This window comes from Stigmatopora nigra, chromosome 5 (genome assembly GCF_051989575.1).
Source record: "Stigmatopora nigra isolate UIUO_SnigA chromosome 5, RoL_Snig_1.1, whole genome shotgun sequence".
Taxonomy (NCBI): domain Eukaryota; kingdom Metazoa; phylum Chordata; class Actinopteri; order Syngnathiformes; family Syngnathidae; genus Stigmatopora; species Stigmatopora nigra.
Window position 1 is genome coordinate 6,794,946 of NC_135512.1, and position 24,428 is coordinate 6,819,373.

At 41.6% G+C, this 24,428-nt stretch overlaps 1 protein-coding gene across 2 annotated transcripts in view; it reads right to left on the reverse strand.

The window, feature by feature from the left end:
• plpp3 (phospholipid phosphatase 3) overlaps nucleotides 1-24,428 on the reverse strand; it is a 27,331-nt gene continuing 2,903 nt past the window's right edge. The window contains exons 3-8 of one of the 2 annotated variants that reach the window (XM_077716155.1): nucleotides 11,397-11,554; nucleotides 9,192-9,284; nucleotides 8,921-9,108; nucleotides 8,299-8,356; nucleotides 5,225-5,401; nucleotides 1-2,229 (exon numbers count right to left, since the gene is read on the reverse strand). In XM_077716155.1, coding sequence (XP_077572281.1) covers nucleotides 2,101-2,229; nucleotides 5,225-5,401; nucleotides 8,299-8,356; nucleotides 8,921-9,108; nucleotides 9,192-9,284; nucleotides 11,397-11,554 — 803 coding nt within the window. In that variant the 3' untranslated portion in view covers nucleotides 1-2,100. Of the gene's footprint in view, nucleotides 2,230-5,224; nucleotides 5,402-8,298; nucleotides 8,357-8,920; nucleotides 9,109-9,191; nucleotides 9,285-11,396; nucleotides 11,555-11,834; nucleotides 11,990-24,428 lie in introns of both variants that reach the window. The other variant, XM_077716156.1, reaches the window with a different exon arrangement.

Sequence of the window (24,428 nt, forward strand, 5' to 3'; positions counted from 1 at the left end):
TATGTTCAATAATGAGCTTTTTTTATTTAAAAGCACATGTAGTAGAGCTAGTTACATTTTGCAGAAAAACAACAACATTGCCACTATTTCTTTTGTACAAAAGACAAACAAACACAAGACAATACAAAAATACTAATATCGGATTGAATAGAAATTGCGGGTGTATTTACTGGGTGCATATTACAAAACGTTACTATGACAATATACAATACTTGTCTAGATACAAAAAAAAATGTCTGTCCGCTGTTGCTTTTCAAGCAGCATTTTGTAAAGAACACAGGTCTGTAATTATAGTGGATATATCTTAAACATGTACACAGTTACTTTTTTTTAGTGATCTATACATTATATATATATTTTTTTATATATATATATATAAAAAGTAAAACAGCTTTTGAGAGGCCATCGGACGGACTTTAACGTGAAGATGTGCAACCGTGTATGTGTGTGTGCGAGGCTTGAAAAGGGGACAGCGAAACATACGAGATCCACAGTTTTTTGTAGAACCACAATAAAAACACAAAAGACGCACACACGGGACAGTGTGTGAAACAAAGGGTTCATTCACAGCGCACAATGCGCAAACATGCGCAAACATGCGCAAACAAACACACACGCACACACATGTATTGCCAATGAGTTATTGGGGCCTGTCAGGGCCCCTCCCTGCCAGCAGAAAAGAACCCTTAGCAACCCCACATGATGTGCCAGAAAGGCTGTCAAACACCCTGACCCCACGACTTGTCAGTTTTTCCTGTTTCGGTTGCCAATCGGAATGCTCCCTAGGATCGGGGTGGGGGGCTTACGGCACAGCCACGCCCCTCACACGAACTACTCACGAAATGTTTGGCCTGTTTGGATTGGTTTATGATGAACCTAAAATGCACTTAAACCAATAGAGGTTAATTCGACCGTTTCAACATACTAAAAAAATGAGAATTTCCTTTTTTTTTTTTTAGTTTTCTATCTAATCTAAGGTTGAAATCAGTTGTCTTGTAAATTCAGTTCAGCGATTTTTTCCAGCTCTGAAATGCTTGTAGAAAGTATGACGGCAATAGAAGTTGAAAAAAAATCCACGGATGAAAGGGCCAAGGGTTTTTTGAGTGTCTCAGTGAATTATAAATTGAGTTTTACCACATATGAATAAACTCTTACCTCAGATGTTTTCACTTTAATGTTTGTTTCATGAAGTTTTGTTTGAGTGTCTTGTAAACAACTCTAATACATTTTATGGTTCGTTTTGGTACATGTCCAAGTGGCAATATGTGTATTTTAGAAAGTATATTATTTTATGTAGTCTACACTAGTTAAGAATAAATGCTTAAGTCAGAAATGTTCAGTTTAAGATTTGCTTGTTTTGCTAGAAAACCCAGCAAAGACTGGAAGCATAATCCGGGAAACTTTGTAAAAAAGTCAAATGGATTTGTGATGGTTAGACTGCATTTTAGGTTCATCCTGATATTTCATCCAAGGCCATCCAATACAATTACAAATTGGAAAAGCAGATTCATGCCAATGTGCACTATTTTCCCCAATTTGGTGATAATATTAGTGCTAGGGAAACACAACTCCAACCCCCCACCCAGAATTGACCTAAATCTAAAAATCTAAATGCAACATCCCGGGTTTTAGGCCGCACTGAGCGCGCTTAGTCGGACGCCCGTCGAGCGAGGCCGGCGTGACATTCAAAAACAGCGTCATCGGGTTTCCGCTTTGACGTGCCAGGCAGCGAGTGGTGATCACGGACAATGAACAAAAAAAAAAAAAACCCAAACAAAACAAAAAAAACACAAAGAATAACAGTGCTTTAAATTACATTTTTTTTTCATCCTTCCTGTCGCTAAGGAAGTTGTTGTTGCTGCTGCCACGGAGGCTTCAGAGAGTAAACATTGCTAGAATTCCTTCTCTCCCTTTTGTGGGAACTTTGTTTTTGTCTCTTCATTTTCACGATTTAGTTGTTTTATTACCTCTTTCATGCTCCGCTTGTCATTTTCCAATTTAGGCTTGAAACTCCCCGCGGCCGCCGAGATAAGCTACATTCTACTGCCCGACGGGAGGTGAGAAGCGACGTGATTGGTCGCAGGAGGGGCGGGGTCTACCTCACACCATGTTGTGGTGGTTGTTCCTTTCGATGATGTCGGATGAAGGCAGCAGCTCTTTCTTGATGGGCGACGGTGGGGGCGTGGCCTGCTTCGGCCTGGGCTTGAACAGGTCGGACACGTAATACACCTGGAGGTGGGACAGAGAAAGTTCAACAAAAGATGAATCATTTTGAATTATATGTTAATAGTCGGAAAATTATGGTTAGGTTATTAGCACTATACTTTAGTATCTTAATACAAGTTGTAGGTTTTTTAGAAGAACAAATTGATACGCAATCTAATAGTTCTTGGATAAAAAAAAACAAAATGCCTTATAAAGACTTGAGCTAACATTTTTTAGCTTTACTTTTAAAAGAAAAAGTTCAAATACCAATTATTACTAGCATCAAGTATTTTTATTATTACATAAATCCACTCAATTTCAAAATTAATCCCCTAAAACTGTGTTCTCCTGCACTATGACCTCACATCTTGAAAAACATTCATTTAAAGTACCAGCAGGTGACTAATCCCCCCCCACCCAGACGGAAGTGACTTGGGCGCAGCTCACCCAAACATGAAATCTATATTCTGGCTAATCCCCAATTACGCGACACCTTCGACCACACCGGCCAAGAGTGGGCACATGACGAAAGACGAAAGAATGGCAGGGGAAAAAATTCTTTCATCATGGAGGAAATGAGAGGAAAAGGAAGTATGGAAAGTCCTATCTAGAAAAAACACCAAATTCAACTTCTTTGTCAATGCTCTGATGGGAAAAAAAAACTTCCCTGTCATTACGGCGTGACATTCACTGACCATTTTTTGACCTTCTCGTGTGACCTTCGTCATGTGCGTGACATCATCCGTACATAGTACACAGCTGCCTTTATGCAGATAAAGGCAGTCTTTGTGTGCCTTGATGATTTCTGAATGCAATGTGGTCATTTTGTTTGTTTTGGGGTCATTTTTAGTGGCATATTTACAGTTTAAACTACTAATAAAGGAAATTACATAGCTATTTACCTAGTCGTGGCAAGCCCTCGTCTTTATTACTGTAATAAGGAGAGTAGTGGTGGGCTCATAACACCCCCGGGCCACCTCCACGAGACGTCATGGGAAGCCGTCGAGACGCTTTTCCCATCGGAGGCAGCTGTGTTGGCGAAAGCTACGAACTTTCACCCCCTGAACCTGTCACAGTAATGAACTTATCGCCACTTCCCGTGCACGCAGACGTGCCTCCTGGTATAGCCCACTGTACAAGTGTGTGTTGGCCCCGACCACAATTGAAATGTCAGGGCTGACACATAAAGGACGCCGCGGTACGCAGGAAGTGAATGTGCGGCAACTGTTAGTCATTGGCTTTGTTCGCAATGGCGGCTGCGGCTTGCGATAATGTAATTTAATCAACTATTCTTTTCCCTTTTTTTTCGTATCAACGGTTGCCAGATACCGAATGAATATCTTCCTAACGATGTTCTTTCCAGAAAAGAATGAAGTTGAGCAATTCTCTAGTCCGCGGCAATTAATCGACTAATAAATACTGCTTTTTCATATTCGCTAGATCTTTTATAGATATTAAGAATTCTCCAACTAATCTTACATATTTATACATGTATTTTTCTCATCCAGAAAACTTGACATTGGTGCTAAGAAAATGGTATCAATGTAACATTACTTGAAATGGGGAATCCCTGCCATCTGCTGGCAGTTGTTTGATAGTGAAAATGTCTCCAAGCCTGAAATCGTGCGATGGGTTGGATCACAAAAAACAATTTTTCCATCCACTCAAAAATGGATTTGACATCAATGGCAGCCAATGATTTCAATTAATTGAATTACAGATACTTCTGCACCATGTTTTGTTTTGGTGTTGTCTTTAGGTCCAAGTTCGCCTTTCCTTTCTTCCGCCCTTAGAATCGCTGACCCGACGTCTCAACCGTGGTGACAATGAACTTTGAAAAACAAACGATGCGCTTTCCCCCCCGACAGCTGCTTCCTGCTGGATGTGCTTCTTTTGACCCTTATTGAGCCGCTCGTTGAAAAGTGGGTCATGCCGTCTAATAAGGAAGTGCCAGGTAAGGTGTGCGGCCTGCTTCCTGTTTTGGGTTTCGATGGTTTTCTATGGCTGGCTAAAACTATGGAATGGATTTATGGGAAGGGAAATTGATGAAGTCATTAGCTGCTATTGATAATAGTAAAACATTTCAATGAGTTAATTTTGAACTGTTATAAATATTGTTGGAGTTTGTCAAAATGGTAAAGAGAAATAATATTATAAATTGAGGCATAATGTTCCACTTTAAGACATATAATCCTTATATAATGACCTCCTCCATCCATCTGTTTTCACCTGTGATCACAGCACGTCTCCACACATTAAAGTCGGCCATATGTAGGCCAATCTACTAAAGCATGGGATGACATCTTCTAAAATATGTCATCAACCACAAAAAGCACACTGGGACTCAATGACCTTTTCCCCCACTTGGCTCTGACATTATTTAAACCAGAGGACTGATGTTTTTGTTCACGCCGAAGTCATAATAAATAATGATTGAGGCGCGCCATCAAGTGTGATGTGAAACATTTCTGTACCCGTGAAGATTTATTCCTTATAGGGTCGCCGTGGCCGCTCGTGGCCTGTCATTTTGCCGCGGTGCCGTGACTATTCCCAGATGCGCACGTACGCTATTGCAACCAATCAGCAAGAGTTGTGAAAGCACTCAATTTGAAAGTATTGCAATTTGAAATACAGTTTATTTCCACTACACCCAATTTTATTGGGACACTATGAACCTGTAGCTTTATTTAAGTATGAAATTAAAGTATTGCAAATTAGTACTTCAGTACTAATCTATTAATTTTCTTGAATTGATTCAATAACGAAGCCTATAGTTCGAGTTGGATTCATGTAAGAAAAAAGTAGGGTAAATTAATTAAAAATGTACCATGAATGAATTAATAAATAATCTATTTAGTTATTAAATTCAGATCAGTAATAATGTATTAGCCCTCATTGATGGATATGTAGCAGAAAATCACAAAAGTGAATTCATAATTTTCAAAAAATTTGGCAACAAAGCCTCCAATTTCAAAATGATTAAGCACACAAGATATGAATAAGGTATATAAACACTTACTATGCAGTAGGCCACCAGGGCTCCCTGCACAAAGCCTGCCAGCACATCAGTGGGGTGATGCTTGTGGTCGGAGACACGCGACAAGCCGGTGTAGAACGCCATCATCAGCAGGGTGAACTGGAGCAGCGGGCGCAGGAGACGGGCGCCGCGCCACGTGAAACGGGACTGGAGATAGAACTGTAAAGGATGTTGTGTGACATTAATCATCAGGAGCTATCATTACCAGCATTGATGTCAAATTCAACCACACAATTCTTCATCGTCAGGCCATTTTTGAAGAACCATGTAAAGTCTGCAAGTAGAGGCCACGCCTAGAGTCGATTTCTTTTGGCTGTCAGCAAGATAAGTCACACCTGAGTATAAATGGCATGAGGAGCCAGACTATGAAAAAATTATGACTTATAGTTGGGAAAAAAACGGTACTATTTCCTACTTGGAGAGACGAGATGTCGACTTTTTTCATGAGCAGACGTCTAACAGACTGTCATCATTGGCAACGTAAATGCTTTAACTCACTTTAGTCTGTTGATGTGTAGCCACACACACACACACGCAAGAGCAAATCCGTTTGAGGTTGCTTGTTTTGTATTCTCACATCGTCTTTCTCACCCTGAATCTGCACACCCGGGCCAACTCTTTGTGGGTGCAAAAAGTCTAGACCGAATCAAAGTGAACGTGGCCCTGGAGAAGTGTAGCGCTTCACACACCCTCAACTGCCCGTGACCTGGACCGGCCCGTTTCATGGCTCTACATGCCAGCTGTAAAAACATCAGCGCAACGAGAGAGAGAGAGAAAAAAACGTGACCACAGAAATGCACACACTGACGTACACCCTTTTCGACTATTGCGATCCTGAATTAAGGTAAACGGATGCAGTTCTGGAGGAGGTTCTGGTTCAAGATCGGAGCGGATTCAACCGCCGTATTCCCACGCGCGTTGTGAGGTCAGGCGAGGTGCCTCAGACATCCTCTCGTTTACCCTTTGCTTCCTGTTTCTCACACAAGTGGGCAAAGCCTGTGCCAAGGTCTGAGTGCCCCGAAATGTCTGACGTGTGTGCGTCTTATAATCAGTCCTGCTAACAATATCTGCAGACAGCCGCAGCCGAGCGGGAGCCCCGCTAGGCGTGGACCCCAAAAGCTCCTGCATGCTTCCTTTCGGACACTCTATCATTGTTACTGCTTTGCATTTCGGAAAAGGAGGAAGGAGATCCCTCCCATCCCTCCCGGTCCTGGCGGGAATTGTTTAGACTGCAGACTTCCTGTGCGGCAGTTCTCAGGTAGTCGGGGCGAGGACGAGCCGGAGCTCGGCTGACATCCTAAACCTCTTGAGTAAATGTGCAATTGCTTGAGGGGTGATGAGAGAAGCTTAGGGTGGGACGCTAAGGCATGACTGGAGCCGAAACAAAATTAATGGAATTGGCTATAGAGTGCCATAGAAGGAGAACATTATTATTCTTATTGGCGTGTTAATAGTAGTAATGATAGTCATTCCAGAATTGGTAGCAATGGACAAGCCACCGTTCACAAAAACAGGAATGAATGCTTGAAATATTCTTAAAAATATAGATGTGCTGTTTTGATTAAATTTATCGAGAGTCAATATAATGACCATAATGTAAACATGGATGGAATGAGCAAATGTACCTGTCAAATTGTACAAGCTTGTTAAATAAAAAATAAAAAAATCAAGCATTTGTTTGCGTATCATTAATGAGTAGATAGCAGAATAAAAAAATATGATTGTTTTTGGAGTATTTTGATGCCAAAATGTATTTCAATTCTAAAATGACCCAAATCTTCATTTTTCCTTGAAATGAGTTACAACAGTCAAATCAGGAACCACATCTGTGTTCTGTTATCTTGACTTTAGTGGGTTGGGAGGCGGCCCTTTGGAATGTCCGCTTAAAAGACACTTATAAGACTCCCCACAAATTCCTATAACACCCAAACATCTGATCTGAGTACAATGACAGAAGAGTCCCAAATGCCAACGCCAATGGCAAACATAAGCGACGTCGAGTCTAGTGGTTACAAAAAGCCATCCGGCCTATTTTGGTCTAATCTTTTCCTTACTTCCTTTCTGGTGGCTTTGTTTTATAGAGTGCGTTAAATGAAAACACACAGAACAGATGAGAATATTTTTTATACTCTTTTACCCCCACACCAGCTTCCGCTAAAACGTTATAACTGTAAATATCGCACGCATGCTGTTTCTATTTGTCCGACAAATGTCTGGCTCCGTTACTGGAGTTTTCTATGCGAGGTATAACCTGATAAAACAGTGTTCACATTGAATAAAACAAGCGAGGGGAGTGCTTGAGACAACCGCCAACGCAACATCTCTTGAGGACCTTACAGTTTCCGCTCAAACCACATGCCTTGTTCCCATGAAATACATAAGACCATTTCCTGGGTGGGTGATGGGTTTGTGAGGGTGTGTTCAAGTGGTTAGAATGGTGGACAAGACAACATGTTACAGTCCTTGCCTTGCTTTTTTGCTCACAACAACAAACAAGAAGAATGGAGCAAAATGAAACAGCTCAGCTCATGAGCTTCTTTGGCCACCATAATTTGCATAAAAACTAAAAACTACAAAAAAAATAAAGAGTGATGACTTGAGAATGTTCCAAAAAGATTTTTTTGTACTTCCTCTCTCAACAGAGAACAGCTGAATTTTTTTCTCCCACTCTTATCTCAACCCTAGAACGAGAAACATGCGGTGGGTGGGTCATGCAAGTAAGTATATGTGTAATTAGGGGCTCTGGAAGTACAACATTCCTCCAGGGTGCTGCGCCCAAATGGACCCTCATTAACAGGTGGATGGAGCGACATAAGAAGGGGGTAGGAAGTAGACCAACAGCTGCCCTGAAGAAAACATTTGGAGTGTAGCCATCCATTCCTAAGAGGAGGATGTTTTTCCCCTCTCTTTTCTTTCATTCTTTTATTGGAGCAGCCCTCCCGTCTTCCCACATGTTGGCCACAGTCAATGAACAATTGTGTTTTCCCCCTCTTTCTTGTTCATGTAAAATACTCCCCACATCATCCAAATTTCACTAACACAAGAGACTTACTTACCGCCAGGTAGAGCATGGAGAACATGGAGAAAGAAGCATGTCCGGAGAAGAAAGACTTCCTGTGGGAAGAAATAACACAGTTCAAAAGAAGGGCATTGCAACCTGGTAGTTGGATAATCTCCAGCCAAAAATATCTAGACACATGAAAAAGACAACAGCCCTATATCAAGGAAATGTGAGGACATGTTAATATTACTGTATGTCACATTGATGATGAATGGATTATTCAGGAGCAAAGCAAATAAAACAATTGTACAAGTCCCACTCAAGAGTATGAAAACATTTTGCCTAATGTTGATCTCTGTAACTCTCGAATAGTTGAACAGGATTCAAACTTAACTGTCAAAAAGACCAAATATATGTGCAGGCTGAAGGGTGGGTGCACTGTAATGGTGCAGGTTTGAGTCATGGTGCTTACTTATTCTATTTATTTGGTTTTCCGCGTTAATTTTAGGTTAGAAAATAAAACGAACTCATACCAAAGCACTATGCCATTTAATGTGTATTTTATGATTTCCCCGTAAATTCTGGCAACCACAGTTGAATTGTAAGCATAAGATTTTGATGTATTTATTTATTTATTTTACAGATCTAATGTATTACAGCCACTAAGTTTTACCCACCTGGCTTCTTGTACGTCACTGTCTTTCCCGGTGCAGGTGTACTCTGTGATGTAGCCAAGCGAACAGTTGATGCTGTTGAAGTCCGGCTTGCACACATCCAGGAAGTGCGGCCTCATGCGACCCACGGAGACCTTGGCAATGTCCGTGAATGACTGGCTGATGGCGCAGCCAAAGATAAACACGCCTATCTATGGGACAGCATTAAAAAAATATATTTACACGTAGAACATCAAGTGCACATCATGTTTAGGAGTACGGATCGAATACTGACTTGTTTGTAGAAGGCGGCCACATATGGGTTTCCCACAAAGGACTTAGTCCCTTCATGGAGCTGGTGAATCCTGTACGATTCTCCTATCACAATCTACAAAGAGAGGAATAGTTGATCTCTACTGGATTGATCCAAGCTGTGACTCAGACAACCATGCGCTATGACATTGACTCGTGCAAGAAACAACTATCTCTAATGACACCAAAGCGACAATCACACAAAGACACACACAAAGAGACACAATGAGCATGGCCTGCCTTTCCCTCGGGCAGTTTGAATGTGATGGGAGATTATTAACGGATATTTAAGAATGACGGGACCTTTAATGGAGATGGAGGAAGGCAGTGTAATGAAATAGGAACCCTCTTTTTTCTCCTAAGGTGTGTTTTTAGGTGTGGTTAACCTCAGCGTACAAAGAGCATTTTACATACAGTTAAAAGCCCTACTGTACAACATCCTCAGTTTTGGGTTAATATCTCTACCATGAATGCCCTGACTTTGATGGTACTTAAATGGCTAATGGTCTTAGCTGGGGCGGACGAACCCCCCTGTGATTCCAGTGGTATTTCAACCAAAGTGTTTTTATACAGCCTAAGGCTTCATGAAAAGGCCCTGTCTGTACTTGAGGACAGTTTAAACCCGAGTTAGCCATCAAGCCTTTGGGCTTGTCAATCACATCCACACCTTAAGGGGTGAGTGACTGAATGGCTGGCCATTCTCTATCATTCGAACCACATCCGTGAGCATAAATCTTCAGTTTCTGATTTATAGAGTAGAAACCTGACTATTATCCTGAAATTTAGACATGCTAGAAACCCTAAGCTGTTATCTCCTGTCTGTCTATTAGAATAGCCCAGTATGTGTTAGTCCTGATAAACAGTCCTATCCTTTTCTGATGGGTGGTCACCTGGCAAGCTCACAGCCAGAGCAAACAAACACAGATATATTCGTGTGTTTGTGCTATTGTCTGTAAATCAGTGGAGATTAGACTCCCACAAGGTTGATGCGGTCCTTAACAGTTTATTTGGACTGTCAACATTCAGCCTTCTGTCTTAATTGCATATTTTTGTTTATCTGGGAAAGAAGGCAAGGACTCACAACCAACGCCACAGCAGGGAATTCCCTTACGGCATACATGGAATAGCACGTACAGTGTACAGACTCAAAGGGACTCCGTCGGCATGGCAGCAGACGCCGCTAATGGAGCACAGCTGGGCGAGACACGCCAAGCCTTGCCCACACATGAGCGTGTACGGCTAACCCGTACAAGCACACAGAAGAGCTGAGCTAGTACTATGTACTGTCTGGGAACTTTTGATGGGAGGTTTTGCTGCAAAGATTATCTAGCTCGACCACGTGCCACTAATTGACACCTAAAAAACCCACCGCATGTCATTAACGCATGTTTCCACTAACCCTGACACCTCCCCCTTTCTCCCTTCCCTCCTAAGTCAGTGGAACAAGAGTTGGGTCATTGGAATGGGGACTTCACTCTAACCTGGGTGACTAATGACTAAAGTATGAAAGGACTGGGACAAATTCACTTGCCCTGTCATGCAAAGGGACATTGCTGTCCAGCATATAAATTATGATGATGATGATGATGATGGGTAGGTAATGCATGTAAAAGCTCATTGGTGTTTGGAAAATACATACTGAAGCACTTGTGATGCTTGAGGGGGAGAAAGGTGGGGAGGGGTTCTCTACCACTGACTCTCTTGGGGAAACAAATAGCTAGGATGAATCAAAGTGGATGGAGTATGTTTCAGGAAATATGGAAGAGGGAGGACATGTAAAGCACATTTATAGCATGGGACTACATGATGGCATACTGGCAGAGATGGGATCAAGCCTCAAGTGCAGTTTTCTGGCAAGTCCTGAGGCTTGTACTACAATTCTCAAGCAAGTCCTAAGGCATTTTGTTCTGCAGAGTCAAGTTATGTGTTATCTAAAGTCCTGGGATGAGTGAACTCCTAAGAAAACTATGAATACATTAAGTCAAGTCCCAAGTCTTGAACTCTCTAAATCTAGTTTCAAGCAAACTAAACAGTAACACAAGACGACTCAAGTCCAAGTCACAATGATTTGAGTTCCCATCTCTGCATACTAATCTGAGGTGGAGCTACAGTAGTTTAATGACTAGTTAAGGGGAGTAAAAGACTTAAATTGAAGGACAATATATAGGGAGAGTGTAGGTTGACTTACAGAGATGATGGCAATAAGAATGCCAACACCGCATAGCATGGCATCGCTAATGGTGTCTCCCTCTTTTTGTGGGTAGCGGATGGACTCGTCCGAACAGTAAAACCCTCGCTGGTAAGGCTTTATGGTGCTAGTCTCAATGATCAGGAAAGGCAGGCTAGCTACAAAACAGAGAGGGAGAGCAAGACAGGAAGAAAGAGAGAGGAGAGAGAGAAAGCACCAGGTCAGTCACACGGACAAACAGGAGGAAGCACAAGGAGCGCCCTGGCACTATGGGCTCATGGGATATAACAGAAGTGGGTGGCCAGAGGATATCAGCTAACTATATCTGGTGACAAATTTGACTTCTATAAAACTCAAAACATTCTCTAGAAGCCCCCGTTTCTGCCTTCCATTGTTACCCAATGCAGCGGGCGCTCTTTGTGAGGTTGGGTCACTTACAGACACCGCGGGCAGTGTCAACCCAACAGAAGTAAGCACCGAGGATGGCACGGTGCTGTTCTTGTAGGGGTATGTCAGGCTGGAGTCCCCACAGTAAAACCCTCTCTGGTATGGACGAATAGAGGTACGGTGAAGAACCAGGCTGGGCAGCATTGCTAAACACACATACACAAATGGATGGATGGATGATGACACATTCATACACATCTCAATGGGGAATCAACACCTGCTGCATGTAAACTCACCTGTAACCTGAAAAGAAAACATTAAAATACCCCACAGGTGTGAGACCTAACTGGATGTTTATGCAGCAAACACCCTCCTGCTGCTCTGATGACAGAGCAACATTGAGCTGTTTATCTTTTAGCAGCTAAACTCTAGTCCCCCTCCCCAAGTCCATACCACCCCCGGCAGAGCAAACGGAAACTTAGGGGTAGGGTGGTCCATTACTGAAGACAAATGATGCAAATGCCACAGCCAGTCCAGCTTTACAATATTGAATCCTTGGTATGGTTTCTTTTCTTTTGTAAAATGGATGTTGGGCCATTACCACTATTAGGTCAACAAATACTTTTGGATCAAACTGTTTTGGGTTATAGGATGCTATTTTACTTTAAGCACTTAACCAAACAGATTGTCCCAATAGTAAGTCCTGACAGACTTAACTAACAAATGGTGCTTAGTAAGTGGGCCTCACAGTCTGAAGATATATATACATTTGTCGAAGAATTTAAATTGTCCAAAGTTGTGATTTTGACTTTTGCTTATAATTGACTGTTATCTTATGTTTGCTGGTTGGACTCCAGCGCAAGAGGGCATCAGCTATAGAAAAATGTGAGATGAAGGTTTCACATACCACGAAAGAAATACAAAAACACAAATCTCAGAAATCTTGACATGTAAAACTTGGCAACGTGTAGAGAATTATAAAATATTTTAAGGCAAAACAAATCCAAGCCCACCCAACTGTGGAACATTTTTGCAAAAGAGAGCAAGTTTGGCACTGCAAAGGCTCATAAATAGATGGAGAAGACACTGAGGCGTCCCGAAGATCCAATGGCATTTGAAGCTAGGGACTTTTCTCCTTTGTGTCTTTGAGATTAGCCCCCACTACCAAGTGTGTTTCGATTTAATGAGGCAAAGAACCGCAGGCCTCGTTTTCCCCTGAAGGGAAAGAGTTGAGATTGGGTTACCTGGGGGCTGTCTTTAAAAAAAAAAAAAACAGTACGGAAAAGGGAGTAAAAACTCTTCTGCACACATCTGATCCAGAGTTCTTTTGCCTGCAATGCTTTGACATCTGCTCCTACTTGGGGGAAGAATGCACTGCCTCAGGTATCAGACTGACCACTGACTTAATAACGAAGCCATGTCTACCCACGGTTTGCACGATTGGCCTGCATTCCTTCCTCAAAGTGAGGATGATGTCCATAAATGTGGTTTTGATCTTTACCAATTACACTACAACAGGTGCATTTAAATCCCAAATTTACAAAATCTATACCGTTTTAAAAATTTAATGTAGCCTTTGAACTATATGCATCTACTTTGTTTATTTACTAACAGGAACAGAAAACTTGTTGCCGCTGAATTGGCATGTACCATGTCATGATTTAATCAAAGTTTTGTACTACAAGACAAACAATTATGCTTTAAAAGCCTCTTTAAAAAAACATTGCCTTTGGATGAGGTCAAGGTGTAGATTTCATCGATTGGTGGTAAACTCCATCTGCTGTCGAGCACCATGTGATCATCTAACGGCCTCAATCTTAGGGGTCAACTGTTTATAATGTCTTGAGGGAAACATGGCGGGTTTGTGTGTCAGAAGGCAGCAGATGGGATGGGCACCTGCGCAAACAGGGTGCAATGCCAGGGCTCCCGGAGGGGACCAACTTAGGCTCTTTGGTGGTGACTCACTAGAACAAATTCAATGGTTGAGGTCTGGTGCAGATACTCACGTGAATCATTTAGCTTAATGCCTAAGTGAACTTGGCAGCACTTTAATATGTTAAACACAGTGAAAACACCAGTGGGCGTTGTGCTAATGCCCAGTGCAAAGCCAGTGCTGCTGGGTAAACAATCATCACGAGTTGAACCGTTTTCTTCTGTGTTGTTGTGTGAGGGGAGAGGTCCAGGGAAGGGGGTTGGGGGGATTCTCATGCTAATTCTCAGAAGGGAAAGGAGGTTAGAGGCTTAACAGGCATGAGAAAGACAAGCACACACGCGAACCAATGCTTAGCTATGCAAGGGCACCATGGGAAACTTGATGGCCAACTCCGTGAATAGAAACAGCGGGCAAGCATTCGACAATAAGTGAACGATTCCCTTGTGTGTGAATGCCTAAAGATGCCAAATGGTTGTAAACCACCAACCCTATTCCGAAAAGTTACCACGGACTACAATATTGATTTGGAACACTAAATACTGATCTGGCTTGCATATAGTGGTAGATGGGCAAAGGTTCTAATGAAATTTAGTGTCTGCTCAGAAAATTGTATGACATCTTTGCGACATCTTCAACTGCTGTCTGTTCGGAACTGTATTGTGCACCGTGATCCCAGCTTTAACTTCCGCTGGAAGCATTTATACAGGGAAGAAACATGACCTCTTTTGTTAGGTAAAAGAGTAACCCTCGTAAGGCCTGCTGACCCGAACTGATTGGAGGAATGATGGGCAGAGTGGCGGAGGAAACGTTGAAAACAAAAGGGAGCGTCTAGTCAGGGGGAGAAGAGAAAGAGTTGGTCCTGCCCATTGGCAAAAGCCCACTGTGCGTCAGTGAATTAAAAACTATGGGCTTTACAAACTTAAACATGAGGCCAGTAGCATTCAGTGATTGGGTGAAAATGAGCTCGAAAACAGTTCAGACTCATCGTTGCGGTCTGGGCTCTCTCTCTCTCTCTGACGGCGCCATAATTCTTTACGACAGAGTCTGAAAAAAGAATATAGCGTGCGGAAACACAGACTGGGTGGTTAGTCGGGGAACGGTTCTATTAGTCTTATCAGATGCGACCATACAATTCTTTCTTCAAGCCTCTGAGGGGAAACCACTGCAGACCATTTGACATCAGTTGCCCCTTCCCCCTTCGCTCCTGGTCTGATTCAGAGAGAGGGGAAGGGATGGAGAGAGGGAGGTATTTCACCGACTGCTTGAAGTGGTGTTTATGTGCACAGGTCACGGCTGGGTCTTTTGAATCTATGTGACTGCTATCCACTCAAAATCCACTCTCATGACTCCAGCATGTAGACCCTCAGGAAAAAGAAAATTGGTGTTGCCCTGTTTTACATACAATGTGTCATTTGCGGCCCCTGCTATCTCATCTGTCTGTCTATCGATCTTTATTCGAAAACAATGAATCACACTGTCGTTAAACTTTATATATACATATATAAATTAGATATTCGGGGTGTGTACCTCTATGCCCATGACTCTACATTTGTTTACCTCATACGTCATATTTAAAAGCTGGAATGAAGTAGATTATGTAGCGAGTATCTGATTGATTGGTTTAGGAGTTAATTTTGGTACAGCGGGAGTGAGATTATTAGTTTGGCTCTCTTCCGAGTCTCAAGCAGTTTATCCAGTAGACACAAAGAAAACTAAAATAGGGTATATTATGTAGTAGATCCTTGTTTACACAGATTGGGACGATTCAGTTCAGCTCAATTTGGTTGGGGAAAAACTACAATTAGCAGAGATTGAAGTAAATTTCCATTCATCAGTAGAAAATCCTAAATGTATTTCTTATGAGAAAAGACAAACAAGTCCTAAAATTGTCAACCTAAGCCCGACTTGACACCCAAAACTCTAGTAGGCAAAATGCACTAGCCGAGTCAAATTCCTTAAAAGTGTGACATCATAAGCTAATAGCTGGCGTGCTGACATGCTGTATAAACAGAAGAGTAACAGCTTTAAATCCCCCTTCAATTTTAGTCAGAATCCAGATTCAACAGACAGCTCTGTATCTTCTCACCTGTGATCTGATCAGTGCATTAAGTTGGATAGCACTTTTCTGTTATGTCAATGGCTCTTCTCAGAATGATCACAGAAAAACACCCGGTTTTACAAAGACTAATACGCCAAGTGGATTCCCCTTGACATGATACTAATATCCCCGTGGAGAAAAGAAAATTCTTCAACCTTAAGCAGCACCCTTCTGGAACCGCTATTCACATTTTAATAGGCTTTGGAGGCTTTTAGGAGCCGAATTAGAACAATCTATCCAGATTATAGCGAGCGTCGTGAGCATCAGCCAGTGCTGAAGGTGATTTGGGCCACATGACGTGTTCTACGAAGGAACGAGGCGCATTAGGAACAATTGTTTGGGAAGTTAATGAGGCAGGGAGGTTCCCTTGTTTTCCTGAATTCAATGTAAGGTCACTAAATTACACTAAAAACACTGAGTATAAACTTAGATTAAACTAAGAAATAAAGTGCAATTTATTGTCTCGGAAATAAGATAGGTATGACTTTCCCCTAAAAAATAAACAATTGCGATGCCTGCGCTTGGATTAATTAAAGTTTTGTTTGTCACCAAAATTTCTAAAGGCTTTCTTGTTGGCGAGCAAGCACATCTGAGCGTATTCGCTGATCCCGCCTTCCGCTGCTTCGCACACAATAGGATTAGTTCTTAGCGCAACTTTGCTCAATCCTCGCTGATTGTTCCATCTTGTTTTCAATGACAGCAGAATCTGGTCACGAAATGTTGGATTATTTATTTTTATTATTCAGCCCATTCACTGCCATCGATGGCAAAATTGGCATGATTTAATAGAAGAGCCAATGGTCACATAAGCAACTGGGTGAACTATAAATCCTTTTCCATACCCTCTTGGGATGAAAATACAGCTAACCTGGGATTCCTCCAATGTGCGAAATGCTTTACTTTTACATCCTGAGGTCACTGAAAAGAGGTAGCAAAAGTACTCACACTTGTGTAAATAAAGACTCGGGTACAGTGGTTCTCAACTCCGAAACTGGTTTTACGTTTCTCCATGTCGCTCCTGTCCGTGTGTTTTATGAAGATTCCTATCTTTCAAATAATCAATTAGGACCTCAACCGCATTCAATTTCAAAACCTCAGATTGCGTTGACACAATTCCACGCCTCTATATATTCCAATTGATGTTGACTTGCCCAAACTCTAGCGACACAGATTTTTTTGGTTCTGTTTGTGGAGCATGAGTGAAAGTGAACCAAGTGATGCAAAAAGGTGAGGGACAAGACACACATAGCTCTAGGATTCCTCTGCAGGATTCGTCTGTGTCGCAGAGTCTCCGACTTGTGCCTGTGTGGGCCCGCGTGGGTGTCAAGAGTGGATGACTGTGGCTTTACTGGCAGCGTCTGCAAAGACTTTCCCCCGCAAATATTTCTGAGATGCTCACCACCGAAGTTTCCCGCAGTTCAAATACACAAACTGGGCTTGCTGCAAACAAACCCCAAGTCTTATTTGCACACGTTCATTGTGGTGTACGTAGTGTATAATGAACTCATATGGGTGAATCTGCAATTCTGCACTTGTTTGGCTGGATCTAAACTGCAAGTCCAAGTGTCAAAACATCCCACATATAAAAGGCATTCATTAAATTCTACTTTTATGTATTGCCTAATTCACACAAAATCATAATAGCAAAATATCTCCGAAATCAGCAGGTAGTGACCCACATAAGTTTAGCAATGAGTATTTAAACATGCCCACACTCCATCCATAGAAATGGTATTTTCTAGCATCCATGACTTATTTACTTATTGACTGCCTAGTGAAATGTACATTTTCTGACATCTTATACCAAAGTAGGAGCTGAAACTTTAAGTGTGAATACATCCTTTTCCCTGATGTGGGTCACATATGAAATGTCAACACGCACACACATACAGCGTAGTGGCTGAGATCAGCAGAGTGGTCTACGCATTGAATCCCTGTCCTACCCCTCCCACTATGTGGCAAACGGGGGGCCGCTCCGGCAGCATGTGCTTACTCAGAGGGATTTTATTCACAGGAATAAATGGCATTTCTTTTCCCCCCCTTTTTTTTAAACTAGGAGGCATATGCCAGGACATCCTCGAGAGAGCTTTCACCAACATCAGATTCCTGTATTGCTATTAGCTTGCAGGCACACATTAAAAAGGATATATTTTGGAATTTTGACTTTTTATTGTTAGTGGAGCTCCACCCTAATCAGGATGATTGGCATAGAAAATGGATGAATGTCACATACATGTTCTGAAACACCTGGAAACAGTTTTAAATTAGGAATTAAATGCATAAAATTCCTCCCTAAAGAGTCCCCCGCAGCAGTTTTGTTGGAAATCAGATCCACGTCCCCCCGTTAACAAGCAGAAAGAGACGTGGGGATATTTATAATGTCTTTTGAAAAAAAAATTGAACTCATCTACGGGCCATGGTGGTGTTTGAAAAGGCAGGCCGAGCACTCAGCTGCTGCAATGAGGGAGAAATCTGAGCAGTGCTGAAGGGTGTCGGATTGGGTTTGAGGGAGCGGGATTCCACCCGGCTATTTGGTAGGCCGGCTGCCTGGGCGTTGCGCTCCTGGTGCCATAATGGCATTACGGCCCCAAGGGACAAATGTCTGGCAATACAGAGGAGGGCTAGGCGAGGCTAGGCGAGGCTAGACGCGTCTTTGAAACTCGATGCCTTTGTCCTGGATAACGGCTCGTGGAATTCTTTCCCTTTCTTGTCCTTCTTTGCCACTCATCTGCTCCTCATTCCCTCTATCATAAGAGGACAATGGGTGTCAAACCAGAGTCCCCGTGTGAACGCAATAACAACCAGCACTGAGTTCTTTGTATGTAAAGAGGATAGGGCGCACTGTTAACAAGGTAGAGACAGCCACACTACTCTGTAATTAAGTGGAACAGACTACAAATACTGCTACAGATTCAAGCCAATTTAAGATAAGACGTCCAATCTATAAGAACTGTCCAGATGGATTGAATGGTTACCACTGTCATTGATAGCCATCAAATTAATAAAATATTTAATGTCCAAGCATCAGTAATGTTATGCACAGTTTGAACGTCAGTGCTGTGATATAAAGGAAAAAAATCCATAAACAATGATTTACAGAAAGTTTTTGAATTCGAGAAACAGCTACTTTTATGGCCGGCTCAGAACAACATTCACAAGTTAAAGCCGTGCTCTACGATGCAGTTCCAGAGCTGATTAGAATCCGAAAGAAAGCCTCGTCCCAGCAGATAAGCGCTCACACCCACCCCCCATCTAACAATAGCTATAAACTATTGCGAGTTCATCAAGGGACCAGGAGTGCTTTTCTATCATTCACTTATTCGCCCCCTCACCCCTTCCGAATCTGTCTGTCATTGGCCTGTTGGTCCTCATTAGCAGAAACAAAGGCTCCGAGATGCATCAAAAGGCTTTTTGTCCTCAGTGTCACAGTGAAAAGTCCCAAACCCTGCCCCCCAAAATGCATCTCTAAATCCACACAATATGCGCACACACACACACACACACACACACACACACACACACACACACACACACACACACACACACACACACACACACACACACACACACACACACACACACACACACTCACAGAGGATTGCGCGTAGTAAGAGAAAGTGACAGACAAGAGAGGCCTGTGTAACAGCAGGGAGGCCACGGCTGGGACAGCATGGTGTGCCGCAAGCATGCAGGGAGGACCGCAGCTTGCTGTCGTCTGGCAGGCACAAGAGAGACTAGAAGTACACAAACAGGCTTCTTCTTCTCTTAATAAGCCAGTCAAGTGACACAAGTCACTTAATCAGTGCATTCATCTCATAGAAATTGAACAAAATTTCATGTTTGCTATCCGTCAATTACATTGGCTGCGAACCAACAATGTGTGATCGCCTCATATTATAATATACAAAACTGATATTGAAATCGGAAGCCAAAAAACCTAAAATTCCTGATTGGTATAGTTTTTAGGGTTCCCATTGGCTCTTGAAAAGTTTGGAATGTACTAATCTTGATATTAACATCTGAGAGTTCGTGAATTTTTTGTGAGGCTGTGAAATTTGACCTAGATTTGGAATGAAATTCTATTCTTAGTGGGTTTTAAAATACCTTTAAGTCTTATATGTCACACAATGAAACCGATAAAGAAAAACCTTGTTTTTTTGGCATTTGAGCACAAATCATGAAGTTCACATACAATTTTTTAATGTGCAATCGAGCATTGAGTTTGACAACTGAAAGTTTACAGTATTGCCTTCAGATACTGTTTGGGTTCTAAAATTAGGCTCAAACGAAGACTTATTTCACTGCCGTTGAGAACAAAACTTGTATTTACACATCGTTTAGCCTGAAAATACAGCCTCATATACAGAAATTTTAGTCTACATGCTATTTTCCCATGAATGTAACTCAAGTGTGAAAAAAGCCTAGAAAGCCTCTCAGCCCTTATTTTGCGAGGGAGTAACAACATCCTGAATTGGTCGAGTGCCTGCAAAGGCAATAAAAAAAAAGTCTAACACACACACACAAGCAAAAGTTTACAGTGAGGCGCTGAAGTATAATTGCACATTCATCTAAATAAGCACTTGCAAGTGTGTTTACCTGAGAGGACTGTAATCTTGAACGATTGTAAAGACTATTGTTGTACAACAGTAACCGTCAGCTATACTTCGAAAAGCGCATGTGGATAAGGAATGTAGACAATAGCGACTAACAAAGCAATGATCCAATCCCCAAAAATCGAATAAAAAGGGTTTCTACAGCTTTCATAGTGAAATTTAAGATTTAGAAAAAGATTTAAGACCATTTTGAACATAATTTATTGCCAATTATGGAGCAAATTTCAGGGTAAACCTCACAAAACATAATTAACTACTAAAAAATAGAACTTCACCCAAAGAATTCTATAAAATAGTAAAGAGAACATCATTGATGGAGCTTAGTGGTTGGATTCTGGTTGACATTTTTCCTTTTCATTGGCATTGTAACTGTTCAGAGTCCTATTTTGGGGTAAACAAAGCAGACAAAGACACTTGAAATGACCGCCCAACCAGACGAAAACAAAAAAATGCTACCCAAGGGCTCAGGGATCTTTAGTCGGGGACGGCTGCTGCGGAGCTGTAATGACAGCTTTGGGCAACCATAAAGCCCATGGGAGACGCAAACACACACACACACACACACACATGCTCACACCTCTAATAATTGCATATGGTATACCCAAAACCACAGAGGTTTGCTCCTTTATAGTTGAGGGACAGACTAGCACACAAAAACACCACATGGGGATGCAGAAAATATTCAGTGTGGCAAACATTCTCGGCCCCGTTGTCATCTACTACAAGCATCCCACAGGACCTTGCAACGTGAACCTGCAAACCCGCAAGAGATGCACAGCAAAGTCTGGGTATTTTTCATTCCTCTGGTTGGCGGCGAATATTTTGGTGACAAGTCTCACAATTGTCACAAAGTGAGCACGGGTTTGCAAAATCCGTCTTATTTCTTCACTAAACTTTGACCTCCTTTGGGAAGTTTAAGTCTAAATCAGCCAAGTTATTTTTGTTGGTCAGGATTAATTAAGCAATAAGGGTTTTGGTTTGATTCGATAGATCGTTGGATGACTGGGACATTCGCCGTTCGTTGTCAATTGCAGCGAACGAGAAAATAAATTGGAATGTACAACAAAGAAAGATAAAATCTTAAGACCAGATGTGGTTTACTTGTGAAAAGAACAATGCTAATCATGAAAAACTTACTTTTAACCCTTTGGCTGTCATTGACAAAGTTAGATGTGGCAGGAACTGTGCAAAAATGTTCGACTGTGAGTAACATTTACTGTAAGTGTACCACTGAAGCAAAGTGATAGACAACCTAACCCTTTTCCAGAAAGATTGGACGTCATCACCGTCAGTGGCAGCCAATGATTTAAAGTCTTGCTTAGTGAGGGAAGGGCCAAATAAATACAGTACAGTACATTACATTAACTCTTAGACTAAACTATATCATGCCCTCTACCTCACCCCCAAAATGACACCAGATGTCACACCAAGAGTGATTTGGTCATGGCACGCCAACCAGAAGAACAAAGTGAGAATTTCCAGGAAATATTTGCGAAACCCAGCTCGGGATTGAAGTGGCCGAGAAGCCCGAGAGGTTAAAGCCGTCCGGCTTTAATGAGCCGCACCGCGTGACTTCTTGCGGTGCTATGCCGGCTAATGGAGAAAAGGGTGTATTAGGTTAATGTCCCCAGGGATACTCAGCCAAGCGATTCCTCAGGGCTAAAAAGCAAAACTGCAGTTACTAATTTCCCCGAATATCACTCATCAAAGTGCCCGACGCCTTTTGGCCAAGGGTTACTGCGGCTCATGTTTTGATATATCAAAGAACAATCATACCAATGTTGACTTAAAATGTCACTTTATGGCGTGTTAACACCTCAAAAACTCCTAATTGGGATCGACAACCGACTTCTACCAATACATAAGTCAGAGCGTTCTCTATGAGTCATAATATCGAAAAAAAAGTAGTCTTTTGCAATGGAAGTATTTCTGCTAATAGTGCCAATCTTTTTTTTTCCACATCAAAAAAAAAGGGAAAAAGCTATTATCTAGAATTGCGAGAAGTTGTTGCAACAGTCTTCCAGATAAGTGAAATGTTGAATTTGTGAGTTTTCCACAAAGTATTAAAACGATTACTATAGTACATGATAACTTCTGTTATCAAATCTACTGTAGTACTAATAAAAACGCACAACAACAAAAGAAGCCTTTAAATTGCTTTCTGGTTTAAGTAAAAGTATGGCTGCCCCAAATGAATATTTTGATATTCAACTAATCACTGATTACTTTCTGCGATTAGTCGGTATACTTTGTATAAAAACACTTTATATACGGTTATATTAATCTGGGTTTAACAGATTAGCTGGAAATCTGCATTGGAACTAAAAATTACTATGTACTAAGCAACATTGGGCTATGAATACTACGAAAAATGTAAGCAAAAATGTTTTCAAATATCTTATTTTTGATTTAAAAAAAATGAATGAAGGCTTCATTACAAAGACAACAATGGCAAAATATTTTTGGGATGTCTTAGATCTAACATCTTGTTTTGGGTGCAAAACTGATATCAAAACATTGTTGTACGTACATGTTAGATATTTTAAAAGAGGCTAAAAATATTGCCACACAATGAAATACGAAAAACGGTTATGAATGCACATAAAAAATAATAGGCACCCCAATCTTATTGGATATTATTACAGCTTTTACAATTCAATTCTTTCTGTCAACAACACAATGGTCCCTCGATGCATTGTAAAAAACGTAGCCAAGCTAAGTTTAGAGCTTTTTAGTGCATTCTTTCTCCCTGAAGAGTTACATTACGATTGTGTAGGAATATCCACAAATGCGAAAATGCAATGTCGCAACTCGTAGTCCTGCACTTGTGAAATTTTAGAGCCAAACATAGCCCCTTGTCACCCATAATAGAGTAAAGCAAACCAAAAGAATTGGATGGAAGATTACGAAACCAGATTCTAGGAGTGCGCTCACCAACACGCGTTTGTGAGTATGAATCTGTTGTGCGTGTGCGTCTCCATCCTGCTGTGTTTATGCATCATTAGCAGCTTTGATTACCAAAAGCAAAGCAAAAGAGGGCCTTTTTTGAAGGTACCCACGGGTGTGATTATGGAGAACCTCATATGTTCTTTTTGCCTCAGGTTGTGTTACTGTTAGACATAAAAAAAAAAGTATCTCTGCGCGCCAGCTGGACAAGAATGGCATGCATCAATGTGTAACGTGCTCTTTTTCACTCCACAACACAAAAAAATTGGACAAGCTATGGGCTTTCATGCAAAATTGGCTGATTAGACTATGAAATGTCATGTTTTTTGGAACGTTCTTTAAATACATCTACACATATGCATGTGTTTTAGACTCTGAACAAGTCAAGGAAGTTGATGAAGCCAGGAAAGTTGTTTCATGTGCACTTGGAAAAGCTCATCATTCCTTTTTTTCAACAAATGGAGATGAAACACTTGTAGAAAAAAAAAGGCTTTGCGAGTCCCTTAGACAAGGCAGTAAAAAGAAACGTGTAACATCTCAGGAGCCCCCGCATCACACGTTTGGCAACTACCATCTAGTAACTCCTGATGCCTTTTCCATGGGGTGATTATTGACAGTGCAACTCCCACCTGCTCTTCCAGCGCGGGGTCCTTGCATTGGACTGGAAATGAATTCTTCTCGTGCCACAACACATGCTTAAGCAATTATTAGGCACAAGGCCATGAAAACGAGGGGGCAAGAAATCACTTTTTACATCAGGTGAAATGAAGCGAGTGGTGTGCAACCTCTGTACAAAAAGGCTTTTGGAGATTAGAAGCAACAGGATAAGCCAATATTTAAAAAAAAAAATCAACAATTGCATACTGCATCAGGATAACAAAATTAGGTTGACAACCCCAGTTTCCCCTGAAAGAAATACTCAAATAAGCGGCTTAAGTCTGTTTTGCTATGGACTTTAAACGCAAAAGTGTAACGTGAATAATGGATCAGCTGTTGTGACCTAATCCGATACGCCAAAAATAGCCATATCGTACGCCAATGCCCAATTTAAAAGG